Below are 18206 nucleotides of genomic sequence, written 5' to 3' on the forward strand. Positions count from 1 at the left end.
GTAGTTTTCTTTATGTCATTTTGTTGTCTCAATTTGCGTAAAATTAAATGAAGGACATGTGGATTTTGAGAGGAAACTAAACCTTTAATTTTTAGTAGGCCGGTATCAGAATAACATATAGGACGGATTCATAAATCGGGCTGCATGTACTCGGCCTCAGCAAGTGTGTGTTTAATACAAAAAAAGCGATCCGCCATTTCTACACGGGTTTCGCTCACATGGGTTGCCTTTTAGAGAAAAGCGAAAGTATCATATGTCAGGATAGAAAAGCTCACAGCTATACCGTTAAATTGCTGTCCTATTGGTTCAGTCGATATATATGGCTTAGACTATAGTTCCTTAATTTTTTTGAATCGGCCACATTCATCACATTTTGAAATTCCTGTGAAAAGTTTCCAGTACCTCCGGAACGGCCATTGTCATGACTCACGATGACACATGAAAAAGGCGTGACGAACAATAACATGTCTGTGCATCGTTTCTGAATAAAATAATTCAAATCTTTCCTCACCTTGTCCAATGTCACAACGATTCCCAGAAAATCCAGGACTACACATACAGAAGGTCATTCCCGAGGCTGATCTCATACACGTTCCGCCGTTCATACACGGATTATTATCGTCACAATCGTAGTGGCCTATAGAAAGACCAAACACCAGTTTTATAGTTTGCATGTATAGCTATAAGGTGTGCAGTGTAACAACAATGACAAGACTGCAATTATCGTAGAAAAGGATATTTTCCATGTAATGTCTTGATACGGTGTACAGCACACGTCATGGTAAAACTTGATCCTTTAATAAAACATGAACAGACGAAACTACCATGCTGTTAAAGCAGAATGTGCCTCGGGGACATATGTTCGGACTCTCAAATTTGAACAATACTTTTCTGATGTATAAGCGCTTGGGTGGCTCATTTTAAAGCGCGAGAACAATATGACTTTGTTTTTGTGAAAAAGGTAAATTTTATTTTGCCCAATCACGTTAATACAGAGAAGTTGGCAATTTTGAATTTAAAATATTTACGGTGATTTGTATCTCTGTTACCAAACTCTGCGCGGTGACCCGCATCACAATTCAAGTTTTTATTTCCAATCGGAAATCGATTTACAATAACCAGTCGTCATTTAAATTTTTCTATGTACATTATATCATTAAGAAGTATAAATTGCATACCAATGAAATTCTGACAGTTGTCACCATGGTAACTATTTGGACACTGACATGTGTACGTCCCGTCATACTGGGATGCGATGCACGTTCCACCATTCATGCAGGGACGAGACTGGCAGGCAATTTCTGTCGATTTAAGATTTTGTTGTGGCGTGAATGTTCTGGGTATTGTCACATAAATAACGAATCGAAGAGACAAAGTGAGAAATATTTCTGTTCTGATACTTTTGATAATATAACCAACAGACTTCATCGTTGACTTTGTTTCGCATTGTAGTCGAAACGTTTGCAATAATTTAAAATAAGTCACTGGTGAAAACGCATCTTCTGTCTGCCGTTAGAAACTCTCAAAAGTGAAAAAGTTTGCCTTTCTTTCTTCGACTCCTGGCACAATATTACAACTACTCACCCAGATGCTCTTGACAATATTGACCAGAGAAGCCAGGGGCACAAACACAGTACACTGGGTTTACTTGATCTTGTCGCATCATACAGGTACCACCATTCATACAAGGATTGTAATAGCAATGGGTTTCTTCAACAAAATGAAAATACGGGCATTTAAGTTTCTTTGTCTTGTTGTCAAGCAAACTTGCAAGCTTTACTAGTGGCAAATAATCTTTCAAGGGTATTTTCGATAACAAAGTGAAGTATTTATTACAAAACCACGAATAATCATTCCGAAGTGAAACGCAATCACGTTGCAGAAATATCGATGGGCTAATATTATCATAATTGTCATTTGTGTTTACTGAAGTGGCTTATTTTGATCAATCAAATTGATACAGAGATGTCGGCCATTTTGAATTTCCAATATTTAATCGTTTCTCTGGTACAAACTTTGCGTGGTGATCCGCGATTTTTTACTCCTTGTGTTAACTCCCAGTAACAATCAAAGTTACTGGACTACATGTCACAATTATTGGACTCCCCGTCCACTGGAAATAAAATTTACAGTACGAAGAAATCACCATAGCTAACGAAAGCAGAAGTGTAATAATATTTAATTATATTCAATGAAATTCTTTCAGAAATTTTGGGTGCTTTCAAGTTTCTTTTCTGTATATAGATTATGCTAATATGTGAAGTACATAATATTTTGCTGTCAATAATTATAGGCAGAAAAAATACAAATCCTAAGCAAACTCTGGACGTAAAGTCATCTGAAGAGTGTTGCTCACCAACAGTTCCTTCGCAGTATTGTCCAGTGAAGCCGTCTGGGCATGTGCAGTGGAATGTTTGTCCAGCCACTGTCGACGTTTGGCAAGATCCGCCATTTCTACACGGGCTTGGGTAACATGGGTTGCCTTTTTAGGGTAAAGCGAAAGTATTATATGATATGACTAGTACTGAAAAAGCTGAAAGGTATACTGTTGAATGCTGTCACTCTATAGAATACGTCTTTTTAGTGACACATATTCTTTCTCCGCCACATCATAATCAATGAAGACTGGTTTCTTGATATTGTACTCCGACCACATGAATCAAACTTTGAAAGTTCCTGTGAATAGGTCACTGATGTCCGTTAACATATTTGCATCGTTTCTGAATGAGTTCAAGTCTTTGAAATCTTTCCTTACCTTGTCCAATGTCACAACGGTTTCCAGTAAATCCAGGACTACACATACAGAAGGTCATTCCCGTGGCTGATCTCATACACGTTCCGCCGTTCATACACGGATTATTATCGTCACAATCGTAGTGGCCTATAGAAAGACCAAACACCAGTTTTATAGTTTGCATGTATAGCTATAAGATGTACAGTGTAACAACAATGACAAGATTGCAATTATGGTAGAAAAGGATATTTTCTATGTAATGTCTTGATACGGTGTACAGGAAAAGTCATGGTAAAACTTGCTCCTTTAATAAAACATGAACAAACGAAACTATCATGAAGTTTAAAGCAGAATGCGCCTCGGGGACATATGTTCGGACTCTCAAATTTGAACAATACTTTTATGATGTATAAGCGTTTGGTTGGCTTATTCTGAAGCGCGAGAACAAATATGATTATTTTTGTGCAACATTATTGCAATGATAAGAGAAAACACCGACGGATAGTCGAGGTGTATTGTCTTGATTCAGTACAAAGTTTCAGTGAACAATAATGGCTGAACGTTCGAATTGGCTCCCTTTAAAGCAACCATCAAGGTACAATGCGCCCCGGGGACAGATGTTCAGACTCTCAAATTTTAGCATTTTTTGTGATCTATAAGCACTTGTGTGGACTCAACTTGAAGTTAAAATATAAACAAAGATTTTACCGTCTATTTTTGTCAAAATAGTAACTTTTACTAATATATATATTTTCCACATAGAGTTAATAAAAGGACGTCTCCCTTTTTGAATTTAAAATATCGGTAGATTTAAGGTAATTTGTTTCTCTGGTACCAGGCTTAGCACTGTGCCCCCGGTTTTTTTTCTTGATCTTGAAAGAGAATAGTAGAAAATTTCTTCGACGAAGATTTGAGCAAAAGTGTACGTCTTTCAGTTTTGAGTTGCAAACTACCTTAAATATTAAAACACATGGAACTGGATCATTGTTCAAGTGGCTTTTTCCAATCGGAAATCGACTTACAATAAGCAACCGTCATTTTTCTATGTACATTATATCATTAAGAAGTATATATTGCATACCAATGAAATTCTGACAGTTGTCACCATGGTAACTATTTGGACACTGACATGTGTACGTCCCGCCATATTGGGATGCGATGCACGTTCCACCATTCATGCAGGGACGAGACTGGCAGGCAATTTCTGTCGATTTAAGAATTTTTTATCGCGTGAATGTTCTGAATATTGATACACAAACTGCGAACAATGCAAGTGAGAATTAAAATGGAATGAAAAAAGTAAAACGCGGGTCTTGTGCATCCGTCATGTGCTCACAACTCGACTAACTATGCACATACCCCTTTAACGGGATCTGTTTCTGTAAAGCATACTCACACGGCCTAACTTCACGGCCTAGCTGGCAGGGTACGCTTACCCATTCCGGACACCTGGTACCACCACTACTTTGTGGTTCAAGATGACCCCATTGCCTTTGTCATTTTCAAAATGTTCCTTGGACCTGGTAACTTTCTTAGTTACCTTGAATGATAACGATTATTGGACCTGATTTGATGTCTATTCCTAATAGTGTGAGAATTATGTTTCAGCGGTTATGTGGAAACGCGCAGACTAAATGTTTGACAAGTGCACCCATACAATACATCGTTTGTGCGTCATTTAACCGTTACTAAAATTTACCTTCAACTCTTGTACAGGTCATTCCACACTGGTGTGAAGAACAGCATTTATCACTTCCTTGGCACTCGTAGTCATTTGTACACACTTGTGGACACTCTCTGTTAGGGTCTGTCATTCCACCGTAGTGATCATATGGTTCTGACATTGGTGGACACATGCCGGGCTTTTCGCCTGGAGACAAAGGAAATAATTTCTTTCGGATTCAGAAAGACAATAGTCAAGGGTTTATATCGAGACGAGACTGGCAGGCAATTTCTGTCGATTTAAGATTTTGTTGTGGCGTGAATGTTATCGATATTTATACATAAAAATCGCATCGAAATGAGAATGGAAGACAATGAAACTTATCACATCTCTCTCTCTCTCTCTCTCTCCTCTCTCTCTCTCTCCTCTCTCTCTCTCTCTCTCTCTCTCTCTCTCTCTCTCTCTCTCTCTCTCCACGAGTAATATTAGAATGCTAAGTAGGAGGAGAAAGGAATAATCGCAACATGACAATGCATATGACTATGCTAAACTTTGAGCTTGTACAAATATAAATTCATTTATAGAGGCTGGGACGTCGACACTTTTTAGGGATTGCTAGAAGCGTTTCATGAACGTCTTACCTATGGGGGTTTCACACACAGTTCCGGTAAAGTTGGGATTGCAATGACAAACGGACATTCCATTCGATGACATCATGCAGGTTCCACCGTTCATACAATGGTTGTAGGTACACTGATTGTTATCTGTACAGAAGTGATAATTGGTCAAATGACGAAACAAAACTGCATATACACAAGTACAAGTCCAATTGATGCGCGTAAAGTCATCGCAGTATGTGGACACCAAACAAATGACATTATGCCAGTGATACATCTATCGCCCACTCCTCACACTTGCAGTTCTATAAAATACACAATTCTTCCAAAAGTTGTTCGTGAAGTGGAAACCAGGCAAAATCAATAAATTACAGCACGATGTTGAAAGCTTCCGTAAATTTTATAAAACAACTTCAAGAAAAAGAGGAACGTTTGGTGCAACATTTTCGGTTATCTGTACCCATCGTGCTTTTCTAAAATCATACACGGGTTGTTTTCATCACACGTCAATTGCTCTGAAGAAGACAGAACAAGGACATGCAATACGAGGTTCCAGTCACGAAGCCTGGCGTATTAATGCTTTGTCCATTCACCTTTTCAATTTATTATTTCTAATACACCGTTCAAAAGACACACGCACAATCATAGGGAATTATATAATAACAGTATATTGATTGCGCAAATACAGCGATCTGATTGGTCGAGACGCGAGAAGAACCGTGGTATATTGGTGATATACCATGGCTGGCATTCGCGCGAGCGCTCAGCTTGAGAAAAACCTCCGTTTTTGACTTTCCAAGCCAGAATTTCAATATACTGTTATGATGTAACAGCAATAAATCACGTGCACACCAAGCCACGGTATACCACGAGATTTTGACTAGTTCACTTCATATAATTACAGGTCGATATTGTAAGTGATAGAGCGTGTGTCAGCACGACTCTACGTCAAGAATAAACCATGGATTTGCAAATACCAATTTGGCGCAAATAAGTTCCTTCTTTTTATTGGCGACCCAAAAATGGGTACACGTACAAAGTTTATCAATATTTTCATGAACGTCTTACCTATACGAGTTTCACACATAGTTCCGGTAAAGTTGGGATTGCAATGGCAGATTTTCATTCCATTCGATGACATCATGCAAGTTCCACCGTTCATACAATAGTTGTAGGTACACTGGGTGTTATCTGTATAGACATCAATTACAATTGGTCAAACGACGAAACGAAACTGCATGTACAAGTGAAGTCCGACCGTCACTCTGTGGATTTGAAATCGACGACCTTATGACATCCACGCACACTTTGCGCGTGTTGTTATGCCACAAACGGAGGCTTTGCCGATATGTTCGTAAATCAAAAAGTGATATCATAACTTTCGTCATTGTCAGCAGGTCAGAAGACGTAAATAGGCCCAAAGCTGCCGACGAGCCATCACATATAGTCGACTTTCATATACTTAAAGCCAGATTATGATTTCATGTTAGGCTTTGTCTGTGTATCGTCTAAGATATATGTCGACTCTTTACTGAAGAATCTCGCATTGTAAACTTGGCGAGTTCAATGTTTTGCTTGCCATGATTGGACTGATACTCAGTGAAGATTGTTTTCAATAAAACATCGACGGATGATGGATGTGCACGCTTTCATCATTAAGATTCATTTTTGGGATTCCTATAAGCGTTTTTCGCGAACGTCTTACCTATAGGAGTTTCACACATAGTTCCGGTAAAGTTGGGATTGCAATGACAGGACGGCATTCCATTTGATGACATCATGCAAGTTCCACCGTTCATACAATGGTTGTAGGTGCACTGGTTGTTATCTGTATAGACAGTATAATTGGTCAAATGACGAATGAAACTGCACATACACAAGTACAAGTTCAATTGTCACAAATAAAGGCACAGCAGTATATTGACACCAAATAACTTAAATTATGTAATGGTAGTGATATATATCTATCACGCACTCCTCACACTTGCAGTTTTACAAGATAAATAAGTCCCCAAAATGTAGTTAGTAAAGTGGAAACCAGACAAAATCAGTAAAAAATAGCACAACTCAAAAACTCCGTTTTCCAAAACCACATCAAGGAAACGATGATGATGTCGTTCACATTTTCGGTTACCTGTATGCAAGGTGTTTTCCTAAAATCAGTCAAGTCAAATCGTCGTCTCACCTTGTCTGATTTCACAACGCTCCCCAACGTATCCAGGACTACAAGTACAGAAATTCATTCCTGTAGTTGCTCTCATACACGTTCCACCGTTCATACACGGGTTGTTCTCATCACACGTCAATTGCTCTGAAGAAGACAGAACAAGTACTTGCAATGTGAGTTTTCGGCACAAAAACCTGGCGTATTGATGCTTTGACCATTTCACCTTTCAAAATTAATATTTCTAATCCACTGTTCGAAAGATTCACTCACCATGACAGGGTATTATGTTACAGCTTTGCCAATACCAGAGAATTTGTCATCTGGCCAGATTATACCGGACAACTCTGACACGTTAGTTAGAATTCTGGGTACATAAGTTATTTTTTGGTTTGACCAATTAGTCTGAGAGAACGCGGTCGTTTTTCAGTCGATGTTTCCGCAGGACGGAATGCCGTTGCATGAATTCTGAGAATGAACAAAATACTGATGGACTCTCACTGATCAATTTACTAACGTCGACACTGAATCCGTGACGTTATGTCAGGAAAATTCACTCACCTACTCTATGGTCACACAATACTCCAGTGTAGCCGCGTGCACAGTGACAGGTAAACGTCATTCCAGGAGTCTGAGACATCGTACAGTTTCCACCGTTCATGCAAGGGTTGGGGTAACAATGACTTCCCTCTGCAAAGAATATCATATCATATGATTTCTACGCGTAAATTATACTGTGTGCACATTGACAGCAAATTACAGTCGATATTGTCAGTGATAGAGCGCGTGTCAGCACACCTCTACGTCAAGAAGAAACCATTGATTTGCAAATGCGAACTTTGCGCAAATAAGTGTTTCTTTGTATCGGCGACCCTAAACACGGTTACACCTACAAACTTTATCAATATTTTCGTAAACGTCTTACCTATACGAGTCTCACACATAGTTCCGGTAAAGTTGGGATTGCAATGACAGACTTTCATTCCATTCGATGACACCATGCAGGTTCCACCGTTCATACAATGGTTGTAGGTACACTGGGTGTTATCTGTATAGACAGTATAATTGGTCAAATGACGAAACGAAACTGCATATACAAGTGAAGTCCGACCGTTACGAGAAAAGAAACCGTCACTCTGTGGATATGAAATCGACGACCCTATGACATTCACGCACTCTTCGCGCAGTTTGTTATGTCACAAACGGAGGCTTTGTCGATATGTTCGTAAATCAAAAAGTGATATCATTGCGAATTTCGCCATAATCAGCAGGTCAGAAGAAGTAAATAGGCCCAAAGCTGCCGACGAACCATCACATACAGTCGACTTTCATATACTTAAAAGCCAGATTATGATTTCATGTTAGGCTTTGTCTGTGTATCGTCTAAGATATATGTCGACTCTTTACTGAAGAATCTCGCAATGTAAACTTGCGAGCTCAATGATTTGCTTGCCATGATTGGACTGATACTGAGTGAAGATTATTTTGGATAAAACATCGACGGGTGATGGATATGCACGCTTTCATCATTAAGATTCATTTTCCGGATTCCTATAAGCGTTTTTCGTGAACGTCTTATTACCTATAGGAGTTTCACACATAGTTCCGGTAAAGTTGGGATTGCAATGACAGACTTTCATTCCATTCGATGACACCATGCAAGTTCCACCGTTCATACAATGGTTGTAGGTGCACTGGGTGTTATCTGTATAGACATTATAATTGGTCAAATGACGTTTGATGTTTCGGCAGGACGGAAAGCCATTGCTAAAATACCGAAGGCTAACCATTTCATCATTCGCTGTATTTCTCATGTAGCCAAGAGATAATGCACAAATTCTGAAGACGAGCAAAAAACCAATAGACGCTCCCTGACACTGAATCCGTGACGTTATGGCAGGAAAAGTCACTCACCTACTCTATGGTCACACAATACTCCAGTGTAGCCGCGTGCGCAGTGACAGGTAAACGTCATTCCAGGAGTGTGAGACATCGTACAGTTTCCACCGTTCATGCAAGGGTTTGGGTAACAATGACTTCCGTCTGCAAAGAATATCATGTCATATGATTTCTACGCGTAAATTATACTGTGTGCACATCGACAGCAAATTACAATCGATATTGTCAGTGTCAGCACGGTTTAATATCAAGAATCAAGTATGAATTTGCAAATACGAAATTGGCGCTATTAAGTTCCTTCGATGTATCGGCGACCTGAAACTTGCAAACGGCTGATAGATATCGACAGATTATTTGATTGTAATGAATTGCATCATTGTAGACACAATATGATTGAAAATACTCCAAATGCGAACAAATTTGTATTAATAAATACATTTCCAAGTGAAATGAGAACATGTTAGGAAGAAGACAAAGAATTTGCGAATGGTTTTGAAATTTGGCATATTTGAAAGACATCTAACAAGAACGGTTACACCTACAAACTTTATCAATATTTTCGTAAACGTCTTACCTATACGAGTCTCACACATAGTTCCGGTAAAGTTGGGATTGCAATGACAGACTTTCATTCCATTCGATGACACCATGCAGGTTCCACCGTTCATACAATGGTTGTAGGTGCACTGGTTGTTATCTGTATATACGTGATATTTGGTAAAATGACGAAATGAACAGCACACACAAATAAAGGTCCGCTCGTTACGCTCTGTCGATACGAAATCTATGACCTTGCGGCATATCGACGCACGCGCTCATCACACTGGTCGATACGATAAACAGAGCGTTTATTAGAATTCTCCTAAATCAGAAATTTATCTGCGAATTTCGTCATTGTCAGCAGATCAGAAGAAAAATAGGCCGACAGAGACCATCAACAATATTCCGCTTTTATATAGTTAGGACCAGAAAATGTTTTCATGTGCGGCTTTGTTAGTATATCCATTTCTCGAGGGGCCTATGGTATATCAACCAAAATGTTGACTCTTTACTGAAGAATCTAGCTTTTTCAAGCCAGCAAGCTCAAGGGTTTGCTTGCCGTGATTGCGCTGGCAGTAAGTAAGAGGGTTAGACGATGTGGGAGAAAACATGAACAAATGACGGATATGTACGCTGCCACATCTAAAACTCATTTACAGGACTACTACAAGCGTTTTTTTTCATGAACTTCATACCTATGGGCGTTTCACACATATTTCCGGTAAAGTTGGGATTGCAATGACAGGAGGTCATTCCATTCGATGACATCATGCAGGTTCCACCGTTCATACAATAGTTGTAGGTACACTGGTTGTTATCTACATGTAAAGACATGACAATGATCAAATGATGAGACGAACCCTCATATATAAGTAAAAAATCCAATCGTTGCACATCAATATACCGTCAGTCTCAGTCGACATGAAATCCTTAACCAACGACAGTAAGACAAACTCACGCACTCCTTATACTCTTCTCCCATATATATACTTCCCCAAAATGCATTTGGTTCTGTTGAAACCCTACTAAATCGATAAATATCCCACATTTTGAATCTTCTCAATAAAATAACATATTACGAAATTTACAAGGAAGGTGATCTCTATCAGTCAAGACAAATTGCCGTCTTACCTTGTCTGATTTCACAACGCTCCCCGACGTATCCAGGACTACACATGCAGGTCATTTCTGCAGCTGTCTGCATACACGTTCCACCATTCATGCAAGGGTTGTTCTCACCACAGGTCCATTGCTCTGAAGGAGACAAAATAAGCACTTGTAATTCAAGTTTACGGTCATAAAAGCCTGTCTCAGTGGTGCTAAGTCCATTCAGCTCGTACATTTATGCTTTCTTATACACTGATCAATCGATTTACTTAGTTTCAAACCGATAGGAAATTACTCCATTATGAGGTCCCAATTGAAAATCAAATTCGATAATATAATGGACATGCACTTGTCAGGTTTGGTTTTTAGTATATGTAAACTTTTGCGCCATAATGTAGAGTGTATTGCAGGACACAAGACGTAGTATACATATCCTGGAAATACCATGTAATATAATTATGAAGTTGAAACGGAAGATTCATAATATTAGACAGTTACTGATGAATTGATGTGCGTTCCGCAAAAGTTGGTAAGGAGAGATTGTGAGTGTCTGCTTCGGGTTCCCCCGTACATACCAGATAGTTGTGACACTTTAGAATAGTACTTTGGCTTCACTAATTAGAGAGGGCGGTCTGTGTTCATCGTAAACTTACCTGAATAAAGGCAATACTTAATCTAGAGAGTGATAAACTTACCAATACACAGACACCAAAGTCATGACCTGAAGACAATAAAACTCGCTCACCTACTCTCTCTTGACAAAATTGCCCGGTGTAGCCGTATGGGCAGTGGCAGGCGAACGTCATTCCAGGAATTTCAGGCATTGTACAGCTTCCACCATTCATACAGGGATTCGGATCACAGTGGCTTCCCTCTGTGGACGATGATGTAGGATACAAACCAATTTCAATATGGAATACTCACGTTTGAAAAAATATACCGACTTATGAAAATAGTTAATTCGTAGAAATTATTTTTACCTATCAAAAGAGGAGAATCTGTTCAAGAACAGCATGTACTGCAGTATTCGGACTGTGTTCCTGAAACAAATCTGGTCGTTAAAGATCCTAATCCACTTCAGAAATGACATGTCAAGTTTTCGCGGGATTTATTTTAACCCAAAAGAACGATGATTTTTGACAAAGAATTAGAGTATTTGAGGTTTTCTGCAGCCTTCGAAATGTTTTCAATTGTGAGTTAAACCCAGCCATGTACACAGGCCAGGGTAAGTATTGAAGTGGGCACTCAGCGCAAGAGCTCTGTGGAGGTGAAAGGAAGGGGCTCCTTTGAAAATGAGATATCGTTTCTGTAATGTCAATCATTCCAATGGTTCTCATAACCTTAACCATCACAACATTCGGACATTTTATGAAATTTTCAATTCTTAAAGTTCTGTATTTAACGGAAATCGATGACAAGCGCTCACGCAGATTTTGTGGCAGAAATCCGCGGCACGCAGATGAAGCAAAAGAAGGCACAAATTACATATTTTCATGAGAAATTCAAATATTACGCGACAAATGACAATCATACCAATAGGGGTATCACAAATATATCCGGTATAACCACGACTGCAGTGGCAGGTGGGATTTCCATCCGCTGATAACATACATGTTCCTCCGTTCTGACAGACCCTGTAGTAGGACGGGCACAGGTTTCCACCTATACGAAAATAATGGTAGTATGAAAAAGAAAGTGTGGCTATCCGTACCAAAATAGTCGCTTTCTCTTGTCTGTTTGTTATTCATTCATTCATTCACATTTAGTCAGTCAGTCAGTCAGTCAGTCTGTCTGTCTGTCTGTCTGTCTGCTGCATGCATGCATGCATACATTCTATAGAATCTATCGACATGGTTCGAAGAATCCCACCGTGTACTGAGAAAAGGAATGATTTGTGTCGATCAAACGTGTTATTATTGCAAAGGTACATATGTGTAAATTAAGAACTGTGCAAAAGATAAAACGTACTGGGTTGATCGCAGTTAGTTCCTGTGAAACCAGAAGCGCAATCGCAGATGTACAATAATCCCTGTGTTGCTGCAGTCCTGTAGCAACTTCCTCCGTTCAAACAAGGCGAATGGGAGCATGGGTCTGGTGACAAAATAGGAAATTTAAAATGTTTCGTGTGTCAGAAGTAAAGAAATACTGGTAACAGCCCTGTGCATGTGTTACATGTAAGACGAAATCGGTCCAGACTGGAACGCTTGGTCTGGTTTGTGAAACAGGGTGATGTTAGCATCATTTGCACTGGCAAACTACTACATGTGGATGTTTTATTGAAATGCTTTTGTACAGTGAAAATCAACCACGCTGTGAAACGGCAGGATAAGACAACCTTTCTTTAACTTACCGTCTGGACAATCAAAATCCGTGCACAGCCACGACCCTTGGAAACATACACTGAAACGAAGGGAATTATGATAATAGTGACGATAGCAGGTAAGGTCCGGGATTCGGAGAAAAAACGGGAAAAAAACACTACTCGAGATCTACTTTTATATTAATGATTTAGTTTTTTTAGGTAGTTGTTTTCTTTACTTTCCGAATATTGGCTTTTCCGTTGGTATAATAGATAGATCTCATTTCTATCTGCTTGTAAATGCAAGACGTAATACTCTAATAAAGAAATTTCTGACATCTACCAAGCATGACACCGGGCTATTTACACATTGTGCTTATCAAAGCAGGGCTTGAGTTCATCTCTCGATTTCATTTCGATATGAAAACAAACGTTGCAAGCTTTCAGTTGAACGAAACATGGCAAATATAAAAGAAATGAAACAAAACCATGTCAAAACGTTTCGCATTTGCTCGCCAAATTATCTACCATACCTAGCAAAAAAACTTTTAAAATAAACGGCGTAGTCTCAAATCATCCCACTAGTACTTCCTCTTTAGGTTGCCTGGAACATGCTATCTTCTAACATTTTCAATTAAGCAATGCTAATGTGTACTACAACTACCTTATGGACACGAAGACTTACCACCTATTGCAGCCTTCGTCTCGTATGTCTTCTTGGCCATAAAACACGCCCTCATACTCACACCCTGTTCCTGAAAAATAATGTTTACCATGCATATTTAAGCATTTACCTCAGTGGTATAATTACTCTGTTAAGACCGGTGAAATCATACGTGTTGTTGGTAATTGTTGTACAGAAAGCCTTTCAAAGCGAATGCAGTTTCTTGTACGGCGAAATAAAGTGATACCTCGCTTGGTACCACCATGTGTTTAGAGTTTTTATGATATTTGCTTAAGACGAATAAATAAATGAACAAACTGAATTCGAATTTACAAGAAACGTTACATTCCGAAAGGAAACTATGATTTTTCACATTTTACAATATGAAAATTGTAACATTACCTGGGCTCTGGTCACAGTGCTGACCCGTAAAGCCATTAACACAGTTACACTGATAGTTAGGCTCGTCTCCCTTGATCACACAGCTTGCACCATTTTGACAGGGGTGGTCAGGTTGGCAACTCGAACCTAAACGAAAGGAAGACGGTAAGTTGGTCATACTTGGTGCTTGCTCTGTCAACTTCATATGATTTTAAAACAGTTTAAAACACTTCACTTAGAAAGGGTTCTGTGAGTCCACGATTGTTACTTTTTATTAGACAAACTGATAAAATTTTGAAAAAGGAACCTTAATAGTTTAACCAACAAACAAAAAAGGTACGTGTACTCTTCAACTGCTTTACAAGAGCTCCGATAAGTAAAGATTTTTAATTTCTAATTCAAGAACTTTGTATTCGACATCGCCGCAGTCAAATTACTCCATCCACGTTCGGCGTATCAAAACTCCGTGTCGACAATTAAATGTTATTTGTGAATCAGTTTGCGATTCAAGACCAATGGATTCTTTCTACGGCCTTTCGATGGTCTACACTGTCCAAACTTACCAACTCTGACAGTTTCTCTACAAACGTGCCCACATCCGTTCGAACAGCACGCCTCGCCGTCTTGACAGTTCGAACACATTTCGACACAGGTGCCAAATGTTCCTGGGAAAACCGGTGGGCAAACCTCTGCGAACAAAATCATCAGAATAAAAACGATAACGTCGGGTCAGATCTACACTACAACTCCCTACTGCATAAAAGTACTATACTTGACACTGTGTCAAACAGAGCAATTTTTCTCAACTTTGTTAGGGCAAAGTACAATTTTAAGCCTTTCCGAAACCTTATGAAAATCTACCAAACTAACATTATGTCAATCTTAAATTTGTAATCACTTTGTGTTGAGAAAAATGGGACGATAGGAAGTGATGACGTCTGGAGATGTAAGACTGATGCGTTTTCTTGTATTTTCATTTTACCAGTTCCTAGTCCTCACAACATAGGTATTTGGGATGACTGGTGCTTTATTTCATTCGTCGTTTATTTGTACCGAGCACAATATTTTACACATGCGCACATCTGCGGGTAGTTTACGCCTTTATGATGACGACAAGGCTGTGTCATTACCTTCAACACATTCCATCACAGTGCAAGCCCATCTACCATTCCAACAAGTACTGCAAAAGATAGAGCAGACGTTCGTTACCTGCAAAGTATGTTTTCTTTTTCACTCCGATAACTTTCATGATTATTTACTTACTTGATTGTAACGCCTCTTTTTTGCATGTTCTGTATATCTTAAATTTACAATAATATGACACGTTTGCCTTTCATACTTTTCAAAGTTTTGCCGTTCTCATGGTTTACCGCCAAATAAAGTTGTACATATCGTCAGGTTTCACGTCTCCTGATCTCAATTCCTCCGTTTCTAGCCTCGCACACAGTATATAAATATAATTATGTTGAAAATACACTCAGCTTCTCTTACCATGTGTTGCAGTCTTCTTGTCTTGTCATACCCTGGCTGTATTCTTGACCCTCGTGCGAGCACGATCCCGTATCTGTATAAGACGTTATGAAGATGTTAGAATAAATTATCATTTGCACTAACTTAGAGATTGACGTGATCTTTAACATGCTTATGCTAAATTTGACACGTTTTTTAAAGAGATCGGTTGTATGCTGTCGAGTCTGATATTAAAAAGAATGAACAAAATTATCGTGAGATAATGTCGAGAGTCGTTTAATTTGTTCTCTAGCTCATATCCTCGAAAGTGATACAAAAGCGAAAATAAAGTGATACCTCGCTTGGTACCACCATTGTTTAGAGTTTTTGTGATATTTACTTAAGACGCATAAATAAATGAACAAATTGAAGTTATAAGAAACGTTACATTCCGAAAGGAAACTATGATTTTTCACATTTTACAATATGAAAATTGTAACATTACCTGGGCTCTGGTCACAGTGCTGACCCGTAAAGCCATTAACACAGTTACACTGATAGTTAGGCTCGTCTCCCTTGATCACACAGCTGGCACCATTTTGACAGGGGTGGTCAGGTTGGCAACTCGAACCTAAACGAAAGGAGGACGGTATGTTGGTCATACTTGGTGCTTGCTCTGTCAACTTCACATGATTTTAAAACAGTTTAAAACACTTCACTCAGAATGGGTTCAGTGAGTCCACGATTATTACTTTTTATTAGACAAGCTGACAACATTTTGAAAAAGGAACCTTAATAGTTTCATCAACAAACAAAAAAGGTACGTGTACTCTTCAACTGCTTTACAAGAGTTCCGATAAGTAAAGATTTTTTAATTTCTAATTTAAGAACTTTGTATCCGACATCGTCACAGTCAATTACTCCATCCACGTTCGGCGTATCAAAACTCCGTGTCGACAGCTAAATGTTATTTGTGAATCAGTTTGCGATTCAAGATCAATGGATTCTTTCTACGGCTTTTCGACGGTCTACACTTTGCAAACTTACCAACTCTGACAGTTTCTCTACAAACATGCCCACATCCGTTCGAACAGCACGCCTCGCCATCTTGACAGTTCGAACACATTTCGACACAGGTGCCAAATGTTCCAGGGAAAACCGGTGGGCAAACCTCTGCGAACAAAATCATCAGAATAAAAACGATAACGTCGGGTCAGATCTACACTACAACTCCCTACTGCGTAAAAGTACTATACTTGACACACGTGTCAAACAGAGCAATTTTTCCTAAGTATGTTAGGGTAAAGTACAATTTTAAGCCTTTCCGAAACCTTATGAAAATCTACCAAAGCAACATTATGTCAAACTTTGTAATCACTTTGTGTTGAGAAAAATGGGACGATACGAAGCGATGACGTGTGAAGAATCTATGCGGATTCCCTTTCTCTGCTCTACCACTTGTAAACGATTGATATCATCCGACAAATACAATTTTCGAGAAAGGCTGTAAACACAAGACACACTAATCTCATTCATCTGTGGGTAGTTTTACGCCTTTATGATGACGACAAGGCTGTGCCATTACCTTCAACACATTCCATCACAGTGCAAGCCCATCTACCATTCCAACAAGTACTGCAAAAGATAGAGCAGACGTTCGTTACCTGCAAAGGATGTTTTCTTTTTCACTCCGATATAACTTTCATTATTATTTACTTACTTGAATGTAACGCCTCTTTTTTGCATGTTCTGTATATCTTAAATTTACCAAAGTTGTACATTTCGTCAGGTTTCATGTCTCCTGATCTCAATTCCTCCGTTTCTAGCCTCGCACACAGTATATAAATATAATTATGTTGAAAATACACTCAGCTTCTCTTACCATGTGTTGCAGTCTTCTTGTCTTGTCATACCCTGGCTGTATTCTTGACCCTCGTGTGAGCACGATCCCGTATCTGTATAAGACGTTATGAAGAGGTTAAAATAAATTATCATTTGCACTAACTTAGAGATTGGCGTGATCTTTAACATGCTTATGCTAAATTTGACACGTTTTTAAAGAGATCGGTTGCATGCTGTCGAGTCTGATATTAAATAGAATGAACAAAATTATCGTGAGATAATGTCGAGTGTCGTTTGATTTGTTTTTCAGCTCATATCCTCCCCGAATACATAAGATATGAAAAACGAGCGTTTCTTCAGAGCCCATGTGGGAACTCTGTCATACATGCAACATCTGTCTCAGAGATAACTCCTTTACGTAACCGTTGCTCGGTTCATATTACTCCGCATGTTGCATTAAGTGTTTTTGTCTTGGCCTGATTTATGCGACACCTGTACAATCATAATGTACGTACACGGTTAGCCATTGTTCCTTTTCATACCAGTATAAAGTAAGCATTATGATGTGTATTAAAGCTGGAACGCAGAAATGTGAAGTACTTACTGCAGTCATTGTCTGTACATTGCCATTCACCATTAACACATGTGCTGAAAGAAAATAGAACGATTGCCTTATCTGGATTTCACAAACAGTTTTACATGACAATGCATTATAGGCTTAGCGCGCCACCAACGTTGAAATCCCGTTATACAATCATTGCACTAGTGATGGAAAATGAAGGTATGAGAGAAGACTCATGAACTCAAGAGCTGTGTGATGCTCAAGTTTGGTGAAACTGGAGAACTT

At 39.0% G+C, this 18206-nt stretch overlaps 1 protein-coding gene across 11 annotated transcripts in view; it reads right to left on the minus strand.

Annotated features, from left to right (window-relative positions):
* LOC139150104 (neurogenic locus notch homolog protein 1-like) overlaps positions 1–18206 on the minus strand; it is a 56969-nt gene that overhangs the window by 24130 nt on the left and 14633 nt on the right. For 2 of the 11 annotated variants that reach the window (XM_070722263.1, XM_070722262.1), the window contains exons 10-41: positions 17964–18007; positions 17400–17472; positions 17103–17152; positions 16565–16690; positions 16023–16148; positions 15560–15632; positions 15199–15248; positions 14632–14757; positions 14090–14215; positions 13709–13778; positions 13075–13124; positions 12693–12815; positions 12258–12386; positions 11470–11598; positions 10749–10871; positions 10313–10435; positions 9652–9774; positions 9093–9221; positions 8761–8883; positions 8104–8226; positions 7740–7868; positions 7200–7325; positions 6720–6842; positions 6083–6205; positions 5039–5161; positions 4434–4604; positions 3816–3938; positions 2756–2881; positions 2357–2482; positions 1585–1710; positions 1179–1301; positions 512–637 (exon numbers count right to left, since the gene is read on the minus strand). In XM_070722263.1, the coding sequence (XP_070578364.1) occupies positions 512–637; positions 1179–1301; positions 1585–1710; positions 2357–2482; positions 2756–2881; positions 3816–3938; positions 4434–4604; positions 5039–5161; positions 6083–6205; positions 6720–6842; positions 7200–7325; positions 7740–7868; positions 8104–8226; positions 8761–8883; positions 9093–9221; positions 9652–9774; positions 10313–10435; positions 10749–10871; positions 11470–11598; positions 12258–12386; positions 12693–12815; positions 13075–13124; positions 13709–13778; positions 14090–14215; positions 14632–14757; positions 15199–15248; positions 15560–15632; positions 16023–16148; positions 16565–16690; positions 17103–17152; positions 17400–17472; positions 17964–18007 (3584 nt within the window). The remainder of the gene's footprint in view (positions 1–511; positions 638–1178; positions 1302–1584; positions 1711–2356; positions 2483–2755; positions 2882–3815; positions 3939–4433; positions 4605–5038; positions 5162–6082; positions 6206–6719; positions 6843–7199; positions 7326–7739; positions 7869–8103; positions 8227–8760; positions 8884–9092; positions 9222–9651; positions 9775–10312; positions 10436–10748; positions 10872–11469; positions 11599–12257; positions 12387–12692; positions 12816–13074; positions 13125–13708; positions 13779–14089; positions 14216–14631; positions 14758–15198; positions 15249–15559; positions 15633–16022; positions 16149–16564; positions 16691–17102; positions 17153–17399; positions 17473–17963; positions 18008–18206) is intronic. The other 9 variants (XM_070722273.1, XM_070722272.1, XM_070722264.1 and 6 more) reach the window with 8 other exon arrangements.

Source organism: Ptychodera flava, chromosome 14 (assembly GCF_041260155.1).
Source record: "Ptychodera flava strain L36383 chromosome 14, AS_Pfla_20210202, whole genome shotgun sequence".
Classification (NCBI taxonomy): Eukaryota; Metazoa; Hemichordata; class Enteropneusta; family Ptychoderidae; genus Ptychodera; species Ptychodera flava.